Source organism: Lacerta agilis, chromosome 1 (genome assembly GCF_009819535.1).
Source record: "Lacerta agilis isolate rLacAgi1 chromosome 1, rLacAgi1.pri, whole genome shotgun sequence".
In the NCBI taxonomy this organism is placed as follows: domain Eukaryota; kingdom Metazoa; phylum Chordata; class Lepidosauria; order Squamata; family Lacertidae; genus Lacerta; species Lacerta agilis.
This window is the reverse complement of record NC_046312.1, coordinates 31,059,363-31,083,589: the sequence shown is the minus strand read 5'-3', so window position 1 is coordinate 31,083,589 and position 24,227 is coordinate 31,059,363. Positions and strand designations below refer to the sequence as shown.

Genomic DNA, 24,227 nt, shown 5'->3' with positions numbered 1-24,227 from the left:
CACAGCTACTCTCAATCCCGAGAGTCCTCCGACCCTTCTCTTTCACTTCCGCCCTGAGGGCGCTGCTTTCTAAAGGATTCCGGAAGTGGGCGGCTCTCGCGTGAGTCTATGATCCTGAGGGTTCGACGCTGAGCGGCTGCGGAGGCTGGAGGGAGCGGCGCCTGCACGCAGAAGGAGTGTCTTCTGAACCTCGCGTGTGTTTGGCAAGGTCTGGGCGGTACCGGCTGGAGGGAAAAAAAAGGTAAAGGCAGCCTTTTCCTGAAGCTGGATCCTTGGTGTTATGTTACTCCGAGCAGTTACAGGATTGCTTATTTGGCACTTGTTTGGAAAGCCCCGCAGCTTAAATTGGCTGATGCTGTGGAGACGTATGCAAGAGCCTCATAGGATGGGTGCACTGGAGGACGAGAAAGAAAGAGGAGTGCAGGATGTTTGTCTCCCGCGCTGTCCCTAATAATAAAAATACATGTAATAGTAAAGTTGAATCTGCAATCTCCGCTTGACTTGGTCCCCGTTAGTCTTACTCTCTCACTGAGAAATACAGTACGCTGATAGTAACCTGAGTTTCTTTAGACTCTGAAGTCTGGAGTACGTTTTCAAGGGTGCTTGGCTTATATATCGCTTTGGCCGCGCAAAGTCAAAGTGGTTTAAAGGGAAATTAGGGACATTCTCTCCCATCTCTACACGTTATTTCAAAGTCTGACTGTTCAAGTAGCTAGCTGTGTTGGTCTGCCGTAGTCGAAACAAAAAAAAAATCATTTTCGTGTGGTATCTGAAGAAGTGTCCATGCACACGAAAGCTCATACCAATAACAAACTTAGTTGGTCTCTAAGGTGCTACTGGAAGGATTTTTTTAATTTTGTTTCTTCGTGGAACAGTAATTGTCAGGACATTACCTTCTTACCCGCACAAGAAAACTTAATGCAACTCCCAGTCTAGCTTGACCACAGACTTCTAAATTCACAGTTTGAGTACTGGAGTTCCATAGGTCTGTTAGCGTGTAAAACCGTGCTTTCTTGCCCACCTGACACTCAGCTTCGTGTAATGCCATCGAGACTTGGCATCTCAGTTTACAAAAAGTTTCAGCATCTGAATTACCTCTCCTCCCACTTCAGTGATTGGGGGAATAGATCATGAATTTGGTGGAGTAGTGATTCTGCTGTTCTGGTTTGCTTGGTAAGAAAGTAATAAGAACCCTGGTGGGGCAAAACAAAGCTCTATCGAGTCCAGTATGGTGTTCTCACATTAGCCAACCAGATACCTATGAGAAGCCCACAAAAAGCTCTTTACTGCATGTGATCCACAACTGATAACAACACAAAACACTGTTTTGTATTTACGTGAAAAAGGTTTTGGGTAGTGTTTTGCATCACAGCAAGTGGTATTCAGAAACGTTCTTTCTCTAAAGTAATGATAGCATATAGCCATTATGACCAGTGGTCACTGATAACTTTATCCTTCATGAGGTCTTTATTGGCCACCACAGGCATTTGAAAGTCTTATAGAATGAAAAACTCAACTGTTACTTGTTGGCACCCGTTAGTCTCAGGAGACAATGGAAGAGTGTTCCTTCAGGGGTAAAAAACAGGGCCTGCTGTGGTTGCAAAGATTGATACGAGAGAGACATGTTTTGTTGCAGTTGGGGCAAATGAAGGTGTCCAGCTGTGTTGCTACAGGTGCATCATGGCGTTTCTTCTCTCTGCACTTCTCCCAGTGCTAATTTATCCTCTGGTCACTGCCATAGATACTGTGATTGTCTGCAAGGATTCCCATAAGGCAAGGTTCATGTTACCAGCTTTCATATCACATTTGCAGACAACTTTGTCATCTGCAGTCAGTTTTGACAGTATCCTGTGGGATGTTGGGAGCAAGGAAGTGGGGTCAAGCCGCACATAATTCCTGGGCACAGATAGTTGTCAAGAGTTCAAATGGCACACTTGTCAGTCAATATGTGGTTATTCAAAGCCAGCTGGGAGGTGAATTGAAATGCTTCCATAACAAATAGAGAGGCTATAGTGTGCTTAGAACGTCCACATTCTGCAGCAAAAACTATGTTTTTATTGCTGTTGTACTGATGTACATGCTGGATTCTTATGTTCTCTGGAATTGTGATATATTCTGCTAAATTTGATTGTTTTTCTTTTTATTCTGGCATGCATGTCAGACTGGATCTGGATCTGAGAGACTTCCAGATGGTAGGAGTTACTTTGATCAGATTATTAGAAGGGCTCAAAGAGGCCCTCTTAGAGGAAAACAGCTTAGAGGAATGGGAAGGGGTGGGGGCTGAAAGATAAAGCAGAGTCATTTTGTATTATTAAAATAATAATAAAACAGAAAAATAGAGGAAATGTATCCTGTTAAGTTCCCAGCTAGCCTGATCAATTTTAACTTCTTGAGGGAGATGCTGTCTTGCCTTATATATTGCTGGAATGATGAAATAGTTGCTCTAAAGTACCACTAGTAGATCAATGTATTTCAGAGACGTTTCTTGAAGTAGATCACTACAATAGTGTATTTTCCGTCTTTCCTTCTCCTACTCTCTTCCCATTAAATAGTGTGGGATGATGCCATCACTGTGTTGTCCGTTTCTCCTTGCCATCTTGGAAACAGGTGTCTGGGTTGAGCTGGTGTTTGAAAATCACGTTCTGAACTTGTACTTGTATCTAATTGCATTCTGTTACCTTGGTGTTCAAAAGAAATATTACATTACAGCCAAGACTACGAAATAGATTTTTTTTTAAAGTTTTTTTTCCTTTTACAATCTAAAAAGGCTTTTAAACTGAAATTCTCAAAGTGATTTGCACAAGAAACTCAGAATAATTAACAAGCACATTTTTATATAATTTTTGCTAAGAATGGCAAGAATGGTTCTCAAAATGAGGCGGGCTTCCTTTGAAATCTGAATTAGGTACTACAGACAACATAGTATGTATGACACCCTCCTCCAATCATTTTTTGCATGCATGTCTAACCAGGAAAGAAACTACTCCTCTTCCACTTCCAATTTGTGCTCAGCACTGCATTTTGAAGGTTGTTGTTGTTCAGTTGTTCAGTCGTGTCTGACTCTTCGTGACCCCATAGACCAGAGCACGCCAGGCACCCCTATCCTCCACTGCCTCCCGCAGTTTGGCAAAACTCATGCTAGTCGCTTCGAGAACACTGTCCAACCATCTCATCCTCTGTCGTCCCCTTCTCCTTGCCCTCCATCTTTCCCAACATCAGGGTTTTTTCCAGGGAGTCTTCTCTTCTCATGAGGTGGCCAAAGTACTGGCCACCAGTACTTTGAAGGTGCAAGAGGTCAAAAGAGCAACAGCTTGTTGTTGTTTTTTCACTGACCTTCAAGTTCCATGTTGTTCCTTACTTCCACATCTTAAACTATCCTGTGAATATAAATGATTCCTTCTCTTTCACTTTATGGCCTTCAGTTAGACATGTATGAGCAGGAAATTTGCAGGATTCTTAATTTCGTTTTTAGTTAATTGGGGGAGGGTAAATGTTCTCTCTCTTGTATCATTCTTTGATTCAAAACGAGAGGTTGGGAATCCAAGTGAATTTAATTTGAACAGAAAGAAAGTTGGATTCCTCATCATAGTCATCCACCCATCAGAAATTCTTGTGAGTATCAAATCACTAGATAATGGTTTGTTTCCCCTCCCATCTGGATTAAAATATTGGCAGTGGTAGCTGTCAAATACAAGAAGAAATGGAGCAGTGAGTTCTTGCAAAGATCTGACACTAATAGCTCAAAACTATTATTTTCGTTTTCCCCATAACCAGGGAAATTTGTCTAATTGTTCTGGTTTAAAATTACTGTGGCCTTAGGGAAGGGAGAATTAAATGGGAATAAATTCCAATATTGTTACTTTTTGTACTTGATAGTACTTTTGTACTAACCTCTCTTGATAGATGCTGTGGAAACTTATAGCACAGTATATTATAAATTATAATAGCATTCTAAAGAAGCACAAACAATGTTTGCTGGACTTCATGCATCTGAAACATTTTTTTAAATATGAATTTGAATAGATGGCTTTGAAACTCACCAAATAAACTTTGTTGTGGCTGACCTGGAATATGACATTTGAATTTATTCATTTTTTAAGAAGCAAAATCCCAAATGTGCTTTTAAACATCAAATAAAAGAAAAAATATTGGGGCAGGTGAAGGCAGGGGTTCCAAGTTCGATTTCAAGTTGGGTAGCTTTCTTCAGCTTGAGGGCCACACTCAGAGTGAGCATAGCCCATACTTGCACAAGTGCCCCCCCCAGTACATACAGCACACAAGCAGACCACACATCCACATTCGCTGCACATAGCACACACAAACAAACGCACTCACCAGACATGTATGTGTGGAAACACATAAAAAAATATGAAAGATAGTGCTATAGTACCTGTAGCCACTAGATGGAGCTATGCACCAACAGTGTGTATCTAATCACCTTGTCTTAGGTCTAGAATCACATATTTGAGGCACATTCGTTGAAATCTGGGAGGCTAACAGGTTGAGGATGAAGACATAGGAATATTGTTGGAACAAGTGGGAATATCTGGGCCAAATAGTTCAAAATTGTATGTCTTACAGTACAGTGGTACCTCGGCTTACGAACTTAATCCGTTCCAGAAGTCCGTTCTTAAACCGAAACCATTATTAAACTGAGGCAATTCCGTTGTTAGACCAAGGTAAAGTTCTCAAACCAAGACACTGTTTCCAGTTTTGCGGAGTTTGTAAACCAAATCGTTCTTAAACCGGACTGTTCTTAAACTGAGGTACCACTGTATTGTGAATTGAATGAAGAGCACTTACTTATTCCTGGTCCTCATCCTAGGATCTCTGAGCAAGTTGAAATAAAGTCAATACGCCAGCTTATATTTCCAGGGAAAATACAATAAAAGATAACACAACATCAGTATGTGATAACCGTGGTGATAATGTGCAAAGTCCTGAAACGAGAGCCAGATTTTCACCTGGCACCTGAATGCCAGTAGTGAGGGTACCCATAAAAAGGGGAAATACAGTGGTACCTCTGGTTACGTACTTAATTCGTTCAGGAGGTCTGTTCTTAACCTGAAACTGTTCTTAACCTGAAGCACCACTTTAGCTAATGGAACCTGCCGCTGCGCCGCCAGAGCATGATTTCTGTTCTTAACCTGAAGTGTTATTTCTGGGTTAGCGGAGTCTGTAACCTGAAGCGTATGTAACCCGAGGTACCACTGTAGTGGGAATTTCAAGCATTGCCAAGCAATATGCACAGACTCCAAGAGATGTTTTGAGAGCCGGCATAAATTGACAAAACGTGTGGTTTTGCACATTCCCATTTTGCAACTTCCTCACTTAACTTACCGTTATTCAGTGGCGTGGTTGGCCACTGTGAAAACAAGTTTAATCAGGGCTTTCTTTCCAGCTGGAACTCAGTTCTGGCACCTCTCAGGTGGGCGCCAGTGCCATTCTAAGAGAACAAGGAAGATGCTCATGCTAAGTTCCGACACCTCTTTTTCTAGAAAAATAGCACTGGTTGTATTTGATGGGCCTTTGGACTGATCTAGCCGGCTTTTCTTATTGGTCCACTGACCACCCCCTCCATCCCATGCTATTCTGTGAGGGGGTCTGTATGTCTCAGAAGTAGCTTATCAAGTGACAGAGAGTTATTGTGGGATGAAGACGCAGAAAGCATAAGAAGGATTCTGGTTGCTGTTCTCTGGATCCAGTCCAGTATCTTCAGCAATCACTTGGAGGCTATGTGTATTAACTGAGAAGTGCATGAAATTCCCCGTCTATACTTCCAATTTGCGACGTTTTCCAGGCCTTCATATGAAAGTGTACAATTGGTGACATTTACTTATGTTTGCAATGCTGCTTTTAGAAGTCATATTAATTATATTTACTGGTAACCATTGAACTGGCAGGCTGGGTGGGTTGGAATTTGCTGCTTCACATATGGGACATCTTTTTTTATATATCAAGTACTGTATTACAAAGACAGTGCCAAAATAATACTGCTTTAGTGAGGAGGAATTTCTTATTAGCAGTGAAGCTTCAAAAACCTGCAACTATGTCATAAAGGGAACGTCTTTGAGCTGAGACTCCAGTAATTCATGTCTGTCACACACAATCTAGGTGACCTAGATTTGACTAGCACTATTGTAGTGTAATTATGCTTCTGAGCTATATCTGATACCCCAGAAGAAAGGTGTAAAGTTTATTTTCAAAGGTTATGGATTTGGTTGAGTCATGTCATTGTGCAGCATACAGAACAGGAATCCGCAGAAGTCTGCACTGATATTTATGCAAGTATAAACGAACACATTCAAGCTTCAAGGAACAGTGTTAAATGCAAGGCAGGGAAAGGTAATGTTTTGACATTTGTCAAAGTGATTGAACAAAGCAACTTAGAATTCTGTTGAAATAGTACCTTTTTCCTTGTTCGGGTTGTCTTTGATGGATGAAATAAATTTGAGCTTCTCACTTGGACATTATTGGCTTGCAGAGATTAGCCATATGGATTTTCTTTTTCATTTGAACTCTGCAATACAGTATTGCACAACTAATAGGGAGGTTTTAAGAGTACAGTACTTAAAGTAAACTGTTGTTCATGAAAATGAGGCAGGAGGAACCTGTGGCCCTCAGGATATTGGACTGCACCTTTCATCATCCTGAGTGCTGGCCATGTTGGAGAACCTTTGGTTCCTCATACCTGCTCTGGTAGGTATCAAGGATTAGAATGGACTCCAAAAATACTCCCACTATTCCACCACTATCTAAGGCAGTCTCTTCCACTAATAAACAGCTCACACTATCAGGACGTTTTTCCTAAGGTTTAGTTGAAATCATAGAATTGCAGAGTTGGAAGGGACCACCAGGGTCATCTAGTCCAACCCCTTGTAGTGCAGGAATCTTTCACCCAACATGGGGCTTGAACCCACAACCCTGAGATTAAGAGTCTCATGCTCTACCAGCTGAGCTATCCCAGGCTATGCCCTTTTTATTACATGTAATTATAAAGCCTGCAGGTGGCAAGAACTATTGGAGAGGGCCTCCATTTTCTCACATAAGAAGACATCTTCTACAGTGGTGTCACATGTGTGCATTATCTAGGAATCCTGCACATGCATGCTGCTTTTGTCACATGCTATTTTTAATCACGTGCAAACTTAATTTGTAGATTAGTTTTTCAAACTGTCTTCAATCAGGTTGCAACCCTGGGTACAGTACAATGCTTAATATTTAGTTTATCCAAATGCATTTGATGTGTATGAGTTCTTATTATGTACTGTATTGGAGAAAACAGGTGCTTATGTCAATAAGTAAAGCCCAGGCAGGTCCTCCGGGCATTGCTGGGGTACAATATTGGAAATAGGTACTAAAACTACCTATTACTAGTTAATGAGGAATGGAATCTGCTATTATAACTTCAGCATGTGCCCTTTGAGAGACTCTTTAGGTAAGAAATGGAGTGCACTGCAGAGTTATGAGTTGTAGCAAGAGTTAGAGTTACTTTTTCTTGGAATGGATATAGAAGAATAACATAGGTTATCCCCCCCCCTAGATTTGAATTATTAGCACTGAAAATAGATTATAGTGTATTTTAAAAAATATATTTAAATAGTAACAGTTGGAGCTAGCCTATTGTCTGAATAAGCTCCAATAAGATTTTACTGAAAAAAGCTTTAGTGGGTTCAAGGTAGTGGAAAAATTTCTTTCAGTACATCCTAGTAAAGATCCTGTTTAAAATAGATGACACCCTGTCATGTTCAGTAACGCATCCGTCATCAACTTCATTCTAATTCTTTTAGCTGAACAATTTCATTCAAGCTTGTAGCTTGTCTTGTCAAGCCACCAAGAGCTTCATTACTTTGCCATCAAGCATAGAATTACACCAGCTGTTCCTAAATGTTGTTCAGCTGCATTTTAATTTTAACTATTTCTTCAGCTAACTGCTCTGTGTGTGTGCATGTGCCCCAGTGTTTGTTTGTTTGTTTGTTTGTTTGCTTGCTTGCTTGCTTGCCTGTTTCTTTCTTAAAGGGTGGCTATCAAAACATTTCCAATTACAGAAGTTTCTGATTATGAAATCTAGCCTAAAGAGTGTCCTAACAGTCATGTAACTCTCTTAGAAATATTGTCACCCTGATTCCACAGTAATTGTTTGCCTACCGTAGCACAACGCGCTGATTTGGCTGGTGTTGGGCAACTATGGTACCCCGCTTCCCATTATAAAGGCTTCACATCAGACCTTGGAGATGCAACCAACGTGCTGGTGTAGTTTTGAGTCTTTGGTGGACAAAATGCCTTTAGAATGCAGATTTGATCAGTTATTCCCCATTTTGCCTTGCTGGATCCCTTTGGTGTCCTGTGCTGTGCCAAACAACGCCTTTTGCTGCACTGCATTTTGAAAAGATGGAGGCATGTTGGTACTGATGGTGGTTGGGGCAGTTTTCAAAGTAAAAGGTAAAGGTAAAGGACCTCTGGATGGTTAAGTCCAGTCAAAGGCAACCATGGGGTTGCAGCGCTCATCTTGTTTTCAGGTCGAGGGAGCCAGCGTTTGTCTACAGACAGCTTTCCAGGTCATGTGGCCAGCATGACTAAACCGCTTCTGGCGCAACGGGACACCGGGATGGAAACCAGAGTGCATGGAAATGCCATATACCTTCCCGCCACAGCGGTACCTATTTATCTACTTGCATTGGCATGCTTTCGAACTGCTAGGTTGGCAGGAGCTGGGACAGAGCAACGGGATCTCACTCCGTTGCGGGGATTTGAACCGCCGACCTTCCGATCGGCAAGCTCAAGAGGCTCAGTGGTTTAGACCACAGCACCACCCGCTTCCCTAGTTTTCAATGTACAGTGGGAGGGTTAAGCTGCAACTGGTTCAAACGACATTTGATAAACCTGCTTTCAATTCAGTCCTAAACTATCTGAAGAAGTGTGCATGCACACGAAAGCTCATACCAGGAACAAACTCAGTTGGTCTCTAAGGTGCTACTAGAAAGAATTTTCGATTTTGTTTTGACTATGGCAGACCAACACGGCTACCCACCTGTAACTAAATCTATGCATGTTCAAGTGTTGAGGTGTTAACTCTGTATGATTTCAAGTGCAAGATCTTAAGCAGAATTTAGATGTACCTAGCTTTCTGTTGACAAAGCCCAATGTAATTATTATTATTATTATTATTATTATTATTATTTTAGAATCCCTCCTATGAGATTGAGGTACTGCATCTTTAATTGGATGGACCTGGCTTTAGAACAGTAGTTCCCCTTCTTTTCCCCAGCCAAGGACCACTTCCAGAAATGGCTGAGGGTCTTAATGGTTTTTCTGCCTGCTGTAGCAATTGTAATGGACTGTACTAGAGAGTGTGTGGATTTTAAATATATCTTTATGGAAATACCATGGATCACCTGTCTGTGGACCACAGTTTGGGAAGCTCGGCTTTATAGAAAAAGTAGCTATGTGGTTAAAAAAGAAAAGGACAGAAGTCTTGACTTGCCTTTCAGTGTGCATAAGCCAGTCTCGATACTGCTGAATACTATCCATAAATTCTCTTAACAAAATCGAAAATTCTTTCTAGTAGCACCTTAGAGACCAACTGAGTTTGTTCCTGGTATGAGCTTTCGTGTGCATGCACACTTCTTCAGATACCTTCAAATTCTCTTGAAGCCCTAACTCATATTTCAGAGTGACATACAGCTCACTTGCTTACCATCACAATCACTCATATTTTGTATAGTCACGGCCGATTTATTTATGTGCCACATTGTCCACAAATACACTTGCTATCAAAACGGTTCACAGAAAAGTAACAACAAAATTGCAACCCCTGCAACGTAGCGCTTCCAATCCAATAATTAGCAGTTCGTCAGAAATTTAACTGAGCACACGCTTGCCAATAAGTCAACTCACAATCTCCTATACCTTCACATCCAAAGTAGCTCACCCCACAACTTTTATGCCTAGACTTTAAACGTCAGAAAGCACCATCAGTTTTTCTGGGAGGCAGCTCCCTTATGAGTGCTCCCGTTAGGTTTGGTTTGAACATTTTCAGCTTCATCTAACAAGTGGATTCCAGAGCAGTGGGAGGAAAAACATGTTTTTTAAAAAATCAAACTTCAATTCAATAGTAAAGCAATTTTTAAAATTAAAAAAAAAAAACCTTACAGGTGGAAGGTGGGGGAAAGGCAGGCTGAAGCAACCATCCCCATTGGCAAATGCTACTTTCCTGTGGTTTGCCATGCTGAAAGCAGCTCACAACACTGGAAACCTTTACATAACAATTCAATAACACCTACAGCAGCCATAACAATATTTAAATAGTCATATAAAGGTTAACAGAATAGATAAGCGTATGGCTGAATGGCCTTCAGGATCAAAGGCAAAGAGAGATCAAGAGTTACTAGTTAGGGGCTAATTTTTAGCTTCTGTCGCATGAAAGGTGGAGAATGCAAACTGGAGAGGCTTGATGACTGCCAATTATGATGGTCATATGCCTAGCCACATACCTGGGACCAAAACCATAAAAGCCAAGCATATATTTTACCTGTTTAAGAAAAGTGGATGGAGGGGCACACAACACTTGAGCGTAGCTATAATACCCCAATAAAAAGAACACAATGGTAAAACTCAGTATAAAACAACATACAAGCAAATAGCAGACCCACACTGTAACTTTACTATAATTTTCTGTATTATTGCCCACTAAACTTGACTTCTTGCAGCCAACATCAAAAGAACACATAAGTCCTTGGATCGTTGACATGCAACGCAACACTTCCCCTCCTTAATCTATCTTTACATTGTAGCAAAGCCTTCTCCCCTCCCTCCATTTCTTTATGCTGTATATTTTGGTTTGTAAATGGGAAGTGTATTTCTTGAACAAGCATATTCCTTAAATAGAAATTCCAGAAGAGTGCCCCATGGCTAAAAATAAACTGTGGGGTTGAAGCCCTAGATAAAATTTAAGCCTGTGTATATATGTATAAAATTGCTAAAATGTCACAATAATGAAAAGTCAGAAAATAAATTATGTCTCTTATTAATTTTTGAATTGTATTCAAACACAGAAATTTGTAGCATAGACAAAAGCTGATTACAGAGAGATAAAATTCAATTTTATTCTAGGGTAATTGTTTTATACATTTTACATTTATTTATAAGATTAGATGAGGCTCGGAATTCTCAATATAAATCACAGTATGGTCCCGGTGGATGCCAAGGTCAGAGCATGAGAAGCCTCGCTTAGAAAACACATTACTTTTGAGGGAAATAAAAAAAAAATGAATAAAATGAGAGGAGATCTGTTGCCCTCTACATGGCATGCACTCATGTTTTATCACAATTTGGAGAATGAGGCAGCTTGAATAAGCAGTGGGATGTATCTATTTCAGGCAGGAATTTTTATTGAGTCAGTATTCGCCAGAACTCAGTTCTGACACCTCTCAGGTGGACGCCAGTACCATTCTAAGAGAACAAGGGAAGTGTTTGTGGTGAGTTCCTGCACCTCTTCCTCTAGAAAAATAGCACTGATTTCAGGGAACATATATATGATATGGCACCTAAGGCATTCATATAAATAATAGTGGTAAGGGGAAAGATAGTCAGTTGCCTTATACAGAGTCAGACCATTGGTCCATCTAGCTCAGTATTGTCTACAGTGACTGGTAGCTGCTCTCCAGGGTTTCAGGAAGGATTCTTTTCCGATTCTCCCTGGAGATGCTGTGAATTGAATTGAACCTGGGATCTTCTGCATTCAAAGCAGAAGCTCTGCCACTGAACCTTCCCTTCATTATTTGTCTAACATCGACCAGAAATTGCTGATCTGCATTGTCTGGCATCGGTGCAACACCTTCCTGGGTAGCTTGCAAAAAGTAGGCAAAAAGTGTGTAGAAATGTAATATGCAGCAAATTTATGGTTGTCCACCTGTCCAGACTTCACCAACTCTTGAATTAATGCTATTTAAAGAGGTAGGAGTAGTAGACCTATTCACTACCTTTGCATGTTTCCCTTCCGACTATACAGTTATGTGTTTCTGAGGAGTCTTCTCTTCTGCAGTATGCCCTAACGATGCACACACAAAATAGGAAATTCTTTCCAGTAGCACCTTAGAGACCAACTGAGTTTGTTCTTGGTATGAGCTTTCGTGTGCATGCACACGAAAGCTCATACCAAGAACAAACTCAGTTGGTCTCTAAGGTGCTACTGGAAAGAATTTCCTATTTTGTTTCGACTATGGCAGACCAACACAGCTACCCACCTGTAACTGGATGCACACACAGACGTTTTAAGGTACAGATGATAGAGCTGCTTTGTTCCCCTCATTTGATGCAGAAGAAGTAAATAAAAGTAAAGGTGCTGTCCAAAGTAAATATAAGTGATTAAAGAGTGCCTGTGAGTAAAAGCCACCTTAATCTCTAATTAGCATTGTATTTAACACAGCTTCTTTAATGCATTTTTAAATAGTACTTTACCAGTGTGGTGTACTTTATATCTTCTCTAATATATGATGTGTCCACATTTCAGCATGCTTCTTGTCAACAGGGTTTCTTGTGTGAAAGATATTCAGATTGCTGTGGGTTAGGAGGTGTTCATTCCAACTTTGCCTGCACAAAGAGGTTCTTTGGAGATTATCTCTTTATTTGATTAGGATAAATTTCAACTTAAAATAATAAAGAGGGGGGACACCAAATTTGCTTTCATACTCCTCGTGGAAACCAAAGCTTCTCAAGACAAAGTATCATGGGAGAGTAAACTTTATGGCTGGCAAATGCGACTCTTCCTTTGTATTCTATTCCAAATTTGCAATTACAATTTTTTAGTAAAGGAAGCAAAGTTCAACTATGGGGGAAGTTCAGAACGTGAACTTTCCCAGCTCAAAAATATTCACTCCAGGCAAGCCCAGACCCTTCAGAATTTGGGCTTGAGCCTGATTTGCCTCATTTTGAGGTTTACTGCCACAGCTGCTGCCAAATCTTCCTTTCTGCTAAACTTTCAATTCCTGCTCTTTTCATGAAACGTGGGGGGCCTGTTGAACCTCATGTTTCTCAGTAAGCTTTGTAGAATGAGAAATTACGAAAGCAATATTTATAAAGCCTATCACAGTTACCATCTAGGAAGAGGAGACTTTTAATAGAAACTCACTTGCCTATTTTTTTGGGGGGGGTGAACCTGTGATCTGCCAGTTGTTGCAGGACTACAACTCCCACAGTCCCTGGCAATGAGCTATGTTGTCAGGCGCTGATGTAAGGTGTAGTCTACTCTAAAACATGCGGAGGCCCACAGCTTCCTATCCACGGCCTAGAGGAAACAGCATCTCCAGGTCTGTATGGTCTCCAGTGTTTACTCTTGCCATTCCAGGACCAGATCTTCCACAAGATGAAATAATCACTTCCAACTCAGTTTGGAAGTTTTTTTTAAAAAAAGGTTTCATCTCCTACTATTTTTTTTTAAATTTTTAATATTTTATTATTGGTCACAGAATACACTGTTGAGTCTAGAAGGTAAGAGCCAATCTGCATTCAGTTGAAGCAAACTCACAACGAGTCACAGTATGGCAGCTTGTATTCTTCTGGTCCATCAAGCTTCAGTGATACTTCCTCCAGCGATCATGCTTTATATGGTCAAAGGTCCAGACGTAGCTCAAAACCACATAGGCAGTTAGCATCATGGCGAGGCCACCAATGCCTGGTTTCCTCACATCAATGTACTTTTTGACAAATCTGTCATAGCCTCCACGGACACCCGTAACAATCCCAGCTGGGGTGTAATCTCGAGTTGCTAACCAGGCTGGCAACTGCTCCACTTTTACATCCAGCAGCCTCATATCTTTTACTGGAACAGGTCGGTCCGCCATCTTGAAGCTGCCGCAGCGTCTCCCTCCCTCCTCTTCTCGCAAGGGCTGCCGGGAGAAGGTCTTCATCTCCTACTATTAAAGGGGAAGAGCCTTCAGAAGAGTGTGCCCTTGAGAAAACTTCCATGCTGCCAGGAGTTGATAACGCAGGAGTTGATAACGGTCAAGGAAGCCAAAAAGTTCCACTGGCTTGAATTAAGCATACCTTATATATATTAGTATGACATGCGGGTGGTGCTGTGGGTTAAACCACTGTGCCGCTTGGGCTTGCTGGTCGAAAGGTTGGCGGTTCGGATCCCTGCGATGGGGATGTAAATACCATATTTTTCTGTGTATTTTTGGGACCCCCAAATTAAGGAAATGGGGGGAGATTGCCCAGAGTTGTTAAGCTTTTATTGGTGGGGGGGTTGCCTAGAGTTGGGATTGCCAACAATTGCACAGGGTCCTCAGGGTCCCTTCCAACTCTGTGATTCTATGAGAATTATTTTCAATAAGTTTGTGCATGAACACACACATATACATACTTATGTGTGCATGAACACAAATACATGCACTTATGTTTATTAGCACATACCATTTTTCTTTATTTTTTTTTGCAAATCTGTGTGCTTTGCTTTGGTCAGCTCATGCATTTCCCCTCTCTCTCTCTCTCTCTCTATACATATATATATATTGGCGATGCACAAGTGACACCCGTAGCTGGCTCTAGTAAAGTTCTGAACACTTGCACAGTGAGCGAAAACCTTCACAAGATGGCCACTTTAGGATCAGAGAGGTTTGTTGGATCTGTGGATGCCAAAACCTCTTGACAACAAACGAGGGGTTTCCCCCCTTCATTTTTCCCTATTCAAGGCCTGAGTTTTTATTTATTTCCTTCAAAACCTCTTCCAGTGTTGGTTCCGCCTCTACAGTTAGCTTTGGTGCTCTGAGTTGGATGTCAAAGACAAGGAGAAGACAAATACCCATGTGGTCCTGATAATAGGCTGTCCTGTTGGAGACTATTTTCCCGATTCACGTTGTGTGATTAGGAGGTGTAATTGTTACTCCCACTCTGCACTGAAGGTGACTGCTGTCTGTAAAGGCACTAGGTAGCATTAATTAAAATACAGTGTTCCCCTTGAAATGTAATTTGATCCATTCCTTTGCCATCCTGGTAAGGCTAATATTTGTTTCTAACCTGTTTTTTAGGGATTTGAAGTGATATTAAAGTCACTGAAGGTTACTAAATAATAGAAGAATTACGATTCTGTTCGTTCATTCTTATTTCTTTCAACTATTCCACTTTCCAAAAAAACATTTGCATGCAATAGCAAATACTCCTCTTTCTCATGTGTAAGTTTATACAGAGGTACAGAAGTAGCTGGGCCGCTGCAGTGTTCATGGCCATTAATACACAAATGTTCATTTCCAGTTGCCACCTATTGGCCATAGCCTACTCCAGTGGTTTTCAACCAGTGTGCTGTGGCACCCTGGGGTGCCTTGAATGACAGTCAGGCGTACCGTGGGAAACACTGTTCCTCTTTCCATCCTTCCCTGATGCGGCGGCAGCAGCTGCCTGGAGGACTCCCAAGAGAGGCGAGAGGAGAGGTGGCTGAGGGAACGCTCCACAAGGGAGGGTGTTTGAAAAAAGGGTGAGAGGCTGCCAGCCCTGCAGGCAAGGGGTGACATAGCTGGGCTCCTGAGCCCCACAGGGGTGTCACAGAAAGAATGTAGTTGATCAAGGGAGTCATGGACCCCAAAAGGTTGAAAACCTCTGGTCTAGTCCTTTAGGTGTGAGGAAACATTTAATGTAGAACAGTTCAGGAATGGGTGTTCGGTCAGGAGCTCATGTAGCTTTACAATGACCATGAACTGCTACTTAATGTTAGCAACAATATTTGAACCAGTTTTGGGTGGCTATTGCATGTTTCCGAGCACAATTCAAAGTGTTGATGCTGATCTTTAAAGCCCTAAACAGCCTTGGCCCTGTATACCTGAAGGAGCTTCTCCACCTCCATTGTCCAGCCCAGACACTGAGGTCCAGCTCCGAGGGAAGTTCCTATTGCTTCCCTCACTGCAGGAGGTGAAGTTACAGGGAACCAGGCAGAGGGCCTTCTTGGCAGTGGTGCTCTCCCTGCGGGGTGTCAAGGTTATCACTCCCTGCGGGGTGATAATGAACTACACAACTTTGAGAAGACATCTGAAGGCAGCCATGTATTGGGAAGTTCTTAATGTTTGATGTTATAATGTTTTTATATGTGTTGGCAGTCGCCCAGAGTGGCTGGGGCAGCCCAGCCAGATGCACAGGATAATAATAATAATAATATCGGTATCTTGTATCTTCCGTTTAGAGGGAAGATACAACAAGATACCGATCGAACAAGGAGTATGTCCCTGTAATAGCAACAAGATCGAATCCATCGGGCATGTTATTCCACACTGCCCATTATACCAAGACTCAAGAAAAGGGCTGATCGAACCGATTCTGAGGAAATTACCCGGTAGCACAGATGATACCTATACCAGACACCTCCTAGATAATAAGGATCCCGAAATTATCAGGCCTGTGGCAAAGTACTGTCACATTGCGACAAGAATAAGACTAGCAGTGATGTCAGCAACGGAGTCCAAATTTTAAAACCGATGGAACGATAATAGACAATTATGATAATGAATTTAAATTTTAATACCTTAAAAGGCTCAAACTTGGTTTTAAATGTAAGCACCAATTCCGTGAATTGGCCCACATCTTTATTTCTATTTGTAGCATAATACAATTTACAATATCATACTTTTACAAATTGCTCTCTGGTCTTTGACCGTATTAAAGATATTATTATTATTATTATTATTATTATTATTATTATTATTATTATTATATGTGTTGGCAGTCACCCAGAGTGGCTGGGCCAACCCAGCCAGATGGGCAGGGTGGTAATAATAATAATAATAATAATAATAATAATAATAATAATAATAATAATGCCCTTGTGCTCACATAAGAGCTTTGATCCAGAGGAGGCATATGCTGATGAAGAGAGAAAGTAGGTTTCGTTTTGTTTTTTGGCCAATTTCTCCCTGCAGCCCTCCACATGCCACCTACAGGAGTGAGAATGGGCAAAAATCAATTTCCAATACCTTTCTGTTACTGGATTCCCCTACTCGCTCAAAAGCCCTTCTATGAGGATACCAACTTTATTCCGCTCCAGCACCAAAAGTGTGCTACACGTATGTCTTACTTGGAATGCTGTGTGGAAAATTTATATTTGTCACCCAAGTTTTCTATTTAATAATCAAAGAAAAAAATCAATAGATTTCAATAAATACCTTTATATAATTTTAAAAGATGATTTCAATAAATACCTTTATATAATTTTAAAAGATGATGCTGTTAAGGTGCTACACTCAATATGCCAGCAAGTTTGGAAAACTCAGCAGTGGCCAGAGGACTGGAGATGATCAGTCTACATCCCAATCCCAAAGAAGGGCAGTGCCAAAGAATGCTCCAACTACCGCACAATTGCACTCATTTCACATGCTAGCAAGGTTATGTTTAAAATTCTACAAGGCAGGCTTAAGCAGTATGTGGACCAAGAACTCCCAGAAGTGCAAGCTGGATTTCAAAGGGGCAGAGGAACCAGAGACCAAATTGCAAACATGCGCTGGATTATGAAGAAAGCTAGAGAGTTCCAGAAAAACATCTACTTCTGCTTCATTGACTATGCAAAAGCATTTGACTGTGTCGACCACAGCAAACTATGGCAAGTTCTTAAAGAAATGGGAGTGCCGGATCACCTCATCTGTCTCCTGAAAAATCTCTATGTGGGACAAGAAGCTACAGTTAGAACTGGATATGGAACAACTGATTGGTTCAAAATTGGGAAAGGAATACGACAAGGCTGTATATTGTTTCCCTGCTTATTTAACTTATATGCAGAATTCATCATGTCAAAGGCTGGACTGGATGAATCCCAAGCCAGAATTAAGATTGCCGGAAGAAATATCAACAACCTCAGATATGCTGATGACACAACCTTGATGGCAGAAAGTGAGGAGGAATTAAAGAACCTTTTAATGAGAGTGAAAGAGGAGAGTGCAAAATATGGCCTGAAGCTCAACATCAAAAAAACTAAGATCATGGCCACTGGTCCCATCACCTCCTGGCAAATAGAAGGGGAAGAAATGGAGGCAGTGAGAGATTTTACTTTCTTGGGTTCCATGATCACTGCAGATGGTGACAGCAGTCCCGAAATTAAAAGACACCTGCTTCTTGGGGAAAAAGCAATGACAAACCTAGAAAAGCATCTTAAAAAGCAGAGACATCACCTTGCCGACAAAGGTCCATATAGTTAAAGCTATGGTTTTCCCAGTAGTGATGTATGGAAGTGAGAGCTGGACCATAAAGAAGGCTGATGGCCGAAGAATTGATGCTTTTGAATTATGGTGCTGGAGGAGACTCTTGAGAGTCCCATGGACTGCAAGAAGATCAAACCTATCCATTCTGAAGGAAATCAGCCCTGAGTGCTCACTGGAAGGACGAATCCTGAAGCTGAGGCTCCAGTACTTTGGCCACCTCATGAGAAGAGAAGACTCCCTGGAAAAGACCCTGATGTTGGGAAAGATGGAGGGCACAAGGAGAAGGGGACGACAGAGGACGAGATGGTTTGACAGTGTTCTCGAAGCTACCAACATGAGTCTGACCAAACTGCGGGAGGCAGTGGAAGACAGGAGTGCCTGGCGTGCTCTGGTCCATGGGTTCACGAAGAGTCGGACACGACTACACAACTAAACAACAACAGCAGTCCAAGTTGCTGAACCGTGTAAGGTATGCGCCATGTCTCAACAGGAAACTTTTTTTAAAAAAAAGCTTTCGTTGAGCAATTCTGTATATCACCTTTAGTCATAGCAATCTATTTTGGGAGTCTTGAACTACAGATAAGATATTTATTGAAAATGGCTTGACCTGAAATTTACCTGCACTCCACCCACGTGTTCTGTTAAGGACTGCTTTACAAACACCCATGTCCTGATGAATGCTCATTTCTACTCTAATTTCTTATCCAGGTAATACAATATGTCTTATGTCACACACATCATTTGTATAAAGGTTTGCAACTTCTCATTACGCCACAAGACAAAGCCAGTAAATTCTTCTTTGTAGCCCAGGTAGCAGCCTCTTAAGTTAAAAAGACAAGCAGCTAAAGAAAAAAATCCATATGTGAGGAAAAAAATCTTTATTTTAAAATGTGAGTGAAGTTTAGTAGGTTTTTCTCCAACTAAGTGGTGCAGCAATAAAACTGCTAGCATATTTGCAAAGCTAAACAGGGTCTGTTATGGCTTCAAATTGGGTGGGGGACCGCATGTTGTGATTCCTGCATTGCAGAGGTTGGACTAGAATGACTCTCGGGGTTCCTTCCAACTCTGTGATTCTATTATAGGGGTCTCCTTAACACAGAGCTTTCCAAACTTTTCATGTTGGTGGCACACTTTTTAGACAGGCATCATTTTGCGACACAGTAATTCAGTTTTACAGTTGTACCTTGGTTTTCGAACAGCTTAGTTCTCAAACGTTTTGGCTACCGAACGCCACAAACCCAGAAGTGACTGTTCTGGTTTGCGAACTATTTTTGGAAGCTGAACATCAGATGGGGCTTCCTGCAGCCAGTCAGAAGCCGAACTTTGGTTTCCAAACGTTTTGGAAGTCGAATGGACTTCCAGATCGGATTCCATTCGACTTCCAAGGTACAGCTGTACTAGCAAACCCAAAGTTAAACTAACTCCTTTCCAGCCCTAGGAGGAGTGCAGAGAGCATTCACATAACACACCTACACACTGCTACCGACATACTAATGAGGCGTGACGCATGGTTTGGAAAGCTCTGCCTTATAAACTCTGAGCACCCTAACACTGTACTGTTAGAAACTCAGATACATAAGCTAATCGCCAAATGGCACCTTAAACCTGAGTTACATTTGCCACAATGGTATGTCTAGGCACCATTCCCCCCCCATGGAGTTTATTATTATTATTATTATTATTATTATTATTATTATTATTATTATTAGTTTCATTTCTATGCCACTTTAGATTTTAAAGAAAAAATGCAAAGCAGTTTACAGCACCTTAAAACATCAAATAAAACAATACAGAAGAAAACAAATTGAAGCTTCAAGTCAAATATTTCGGATCCTTCTGTAAGTGACATTTTGTATTTCCCATATTTATTTACCTACTTAATTTATATAGCAGAAGTACTATAGGAAGCCAGAATGGTTAGAGTGTCACACTAGGACCTGAGAGATCAGTGTTCATATCCCCACTAAGTCATGAAGCTCACTGACCTTGGGCCAGTCACAGTCTCTTTACCTACCTCTCAGGATCAGTGTAGAGAATTAACTGAGGAGGGATATGAACCATGTACTCCTTGAAGAAAAAAAGTGGGCTATACATGCAATAAATAAGCTCTTCTGCTTAGCTGCTTAAGAAAACTGGAGGGGCTAGCCAGATGTCAGTCACCAGCCTGACATCCAGAGATCTCCATATGGTCTCAATTAGAACCTCGCCAGTTGCAAAATGCTCCCAGCGCCTGGCTAATTTCTAACAGTGCCCTTAATAGCACTTAACAGCTCCCAGCATTCTTGGTGGGGAAGCCATGACTTCTTAAATTGTCAGGATGTATAGTGCAGATGGGATCAGGATTTGAGATCCTGGGTTGGGTAAACATTACAGTAGTTCTCTTCAGTACAGATTCTACTGGACATAAGCATGAGTTGACTACAGTGGTACCTCTGGTTGAGAACTTAATTCGTTTACATGGATCAAGAGAATGGGTTGGAGAAGGAGAGGGTGTTCCATTGCCCTCATGGAAGTCATTGAGCATATGCAGTGATTTATAGAATTTCTGCCACAAAGCTACACTTCCCAGAGTTGCATGGAAAGAAGGATTGATAGTTACACGACTCTGGGAATGGGGACGGGGTGTCTCTTAACTCTCAGCACCCTTAGCGGGCTACTGTCTCCAGGATTGTTTTGGGGGAACCCATGGTTGTTTAAATTGGTGTGGTGCTGCTTAAATGTATAGTGCAGATAGATCCTGGTTGGCTTGTGAAAGTGAAGTTGCAGAGCAGTGAGAAACATGGTTAATTCTGATGTGTATATTAATACTACATTCCATGCGTCATGGAAGGGCGAAGCTAGCTTGGTGCTCACTCCTATTCCTTCAAACAGTTTTAATCGCATGAGGAAGAAAACGCCTTTGATTTGACTCTCATATTTAAACCTGCTTGGGGCTTCCCCTCCTCCTAAATATTTGCTGATTTTGCCATTGATTGCAGTTGGCATGGAAAGAGCCCTCAGGCCCTATAAGTCTCTCTCTAACTGTCTGATTATATTCTATGCAAGGTTGACCTCAGTTGCAAGCTTTAAAAGTGCCATTCCTCAATTATGGCATGATTCCAGAAATATCTCAACATTACTGTTCTGAAGTAATATGCCAGGAATAGTTGGGAGCTGCCAAAGCAGCTGTAGTTTGTAGCAGGAACACAAAGCCAGATTTTCCCAGCTAAGATCTTCCAGAGCCCTAATAGCAAGCTTCCCAAAACCCATATCTCATTATGACTGCGAGAATGCAATTAATATTTATGGGTTCTGTTATGTAAATGTAAATGGTTGCTTTTGGATAATGGTAAATGGTAGTTAAAAGGGTTCTCTCCTGGGCCTGGTGTTGTTCAACATCTTTATAAATAAATTGAGTGCAGGAATTGAGGGGACAAACTGGAACATGTACAGAGGAGGGTGACCAAGATGATAAAGGGTCTGGAAACCAAGTCTTATGATAAACAGTTGAGGGAGCTGGTTATGTTTAACCTGGAAAATAGGTGACAGAGAAGTGATATGATAGCTGAAGATGGTTATCTGAAGGGCTGTTACATAGGAAATGGAGTAAGCTTGTTTTCTCTTGCTGTGGAGGGTAGGTCTCAAACCAGTGGCTTTGAGTTACAAGAAAGCAGATTCCGACTAAACATCAGGAAGAACTTTCTGGCAGTAAGAGCTGTTCAACAGTGGAACAGAATCCCTGGGAAGGTGATGGACTCGCCTTCCTTGGAGGTTTTTAAGCAGAGGTTGGATGGCCATCTGTCATGGATTCTTTAGTAGAGATTCCTGTATTGCAGGAGGTTGGATTAGAGATCCCTTAAAACTCTACAATGCTGTGATTCAATAATTCTGTGATTCTCTGGTACTCTACTATGGTCCTGGCACAGTCTCTCCAAAGCTGCTTTTCAATAGAAACCTCACATTACCTTGTGGAAATATGATTTTCTGTTGAGACTCTGGCAAGAATTAAGGTCTTCCTCCCCACCTTCCATGGTCCTGAGACTGCTGTAGGTCAGGGGTTGGGTGGGCCACATTCTGGTTCCATGGGCCTGTGGGGCAACCCACCTGTCACTCATATGATATCAAATGATTGACAAGTGGAGTATTCTGCCCATCTGTCAAAATCCCTTGCTCAGTGGTTCCCAAGCAGGCAAAATTAACCACTGCATGGGGGAGATTAATTTTGCTTTCTCCTGGCAGGCAGGATTTAACCTTCTGCTGATGGCTGAGGGATTAAATCCTCCTTTCTGCAGGGATCTACTAGTTTATGGTTGCATTATCATTCTGTATTTTAATATGTTGATATGTATTTTAATATTTTAACTGCCTCAAGACTTTATGTGGTATGTGGTGTAGAAGCGCTCTTAATAATGAAATAAATGAGCTGGTCATGACTAGAGGATTAACTGTGGCCAGGCCTGACCTCACCAACTGGAGCTGAAACTTCTGGATGCCACAACCACCTGAGCTGCCACAGGAAAACTTGCAGAGTTATTCATACCTAGCATTCAAAGAGTTTCTGTGTAACTTTCTGCACAATAATTGAGATGTACAAATCAGCAAGTGTATATTCTTTCACAGAAACATTTGCACATGTGTAGAGATCGCTTGTGCCTGTTTTTAGTGAAACGCATGAACAAGCCTGTTTAAAAGCATGGGAGAAAGATTGAGGCACCCCATAAGCCAGAGGGCAGGGGGTAGAACAGAAGTCCCCACAGAACCACCTTCTGAAACCACTTCTTTGGAAAGTGGCAGAACCGCTGTAAAACTCCAATAGCTAAGCTCAACTCAGATAAATAACCCAGAAGGTCACCATGGTTGATGGTTTCAAAAGTTGCTGAGAAGTCCAAGAGAACTAATGGGACAGTACTCTCATCACCCCTTTCATTTTCCAGTGTGAGTCATCCACCAAGGAGTAGAAATGAAATGTTATGGGCACAGAAGTATGAAGTTTTGTAGTGCTCAGAGTAGTGCTTTTGATGAAATGTTCTCAGTGTTCAAACCACAATTTCACTTTAGAGGTGGAGATGATATTTAAATGTGTCTGAACTACAGATTCTTTTGTTTTTAGGTAGCCATTAAAAATGCCTATAACCTTTTATCCTTTTTGCTGTGAAAACTTCTCGGCACCTGTTCTGGGCTGAGTTCTATTAATTTTTTGACCTTTAGATTTGCCAGAAAATTTTTCTAGCTCTGTGGAAACGCAAGTCCTTTTGTGGTGGAGTTTGTCATTACATCAAAACTTGGCATGAATAAGAGTGCTAAGAAAACAGGCTGTTTGTTCCCTGGGGAAACTATTCTATAAGCTAACTTTGCTTTTATATGCAATACCCTCCTAGATTAAGTGATTTAGTTTAGCTTGGCCTAGGGCGAAACGTTTCAGGATATCTTAAAAGATCCTGGTATCTGATTAACTCCAGGGAAATGGGGGGGGTACTTTTTCAGTTTTTGCTTCCTTATCAGTTGATGTTATAATGGAGATAGCACTTTATATATTTAATATACTCTTCCTATATGCCTGATTCAAATAGGAGGGATAAACTTTGTTTTGATTCTGTGATAAATTCAGCTAGGTGAACTTACATTTTCTGCACTGAACCTCTTCTGATGTGCTCCAAATTTGAGTATGGTAAGTCTGTGGCCTGTGGGCACATGTAACCTTGTGACCCATATATGTTCCAGTCATGACAAAGCAGTAAAATTTCTAGGTGCCATAATGCCATAGAACAGTTGTTCATGGAACCAAACAGACTGGGCATAACTGAAGAGGGATATGACCAGAGGCTACAAGAGGCTTTCAAGAGGACAAAGGCAGCAGGGTTGAAACAGGGAGAAATGCCAATTTAGGGTTAAATAAGTCACCTACTTGGGGGAATGGATATCTGAAAACGGTGTGCAAGCTGACAAAAAAAAGGATCAAGGCAGTCTCCAACATGCCAGGGATGCTAACTTGTGTACATTGGAAAGCTGGAAAAACATTCTAGTAGCTTGAGATTGCTTATTAAAAAATATCCAGTGGACATAGGATACAAATAT

At 41.4% G+C, this 24,227-nt stretch overlaps 2 protein-coding genes across 3 annotated transcripts in view; one reads left to right on the top strand and one right to left on the bottom strand.

Moving 5' to 3' along the window:
- The first annotated feature begins 110 nt into the window (after positions 1-110).
- Positions 111-24,227, top strand: part of MIPOL1 (mirror-image polydactyly 1) — a 182,224-nt gene continuing 158,107 nt past the window's right edge. The window contains exon 1 of one of the 2 annotated variants that reach the window (XM_033143194.1): positions 111-241. Coding sequence is in view for 1 of the 2 variants with exons in the window: in XM_033143178.1 (XP_032999069.1) it covers positions 18,000-18,008 (9 nt within the window). In the remaining variant the exon portion in view is untranslated. Of the gene's footprint in view, positions 242-17,971; positions 18,009-24,227 lie in introns of those variants that run through there. The other variant, XM_033143178.1, reaches the window with a different exon arrangement.
- LOC117043498 (ATP synthase subunit f, mitochondrial-like) lies at positions 13,449-13,887 on the bottom strand. The gene has a single exon (XM_033143216.1). The coding sequence runs from the start codon at positions 13,839-13,841 to the stop codon at positions 13,572-13,574; it is 270 nt and encodes an 89-aa protein (XP_032999107.1). The 5' UTR covers positions 13,842-13,887; the 3' UTR covers positions 13,449-13,571.

What these genes read in the sequence shown, in the direction of transcription:
- LOC117043498 (XM_033143216.1), bottom strand. Translation starts at nt 13,841, where the DNA reads ATGGCGGACCGACCTGTTCCAGTAAAAGATATGAGGCTGCTGGATGTA.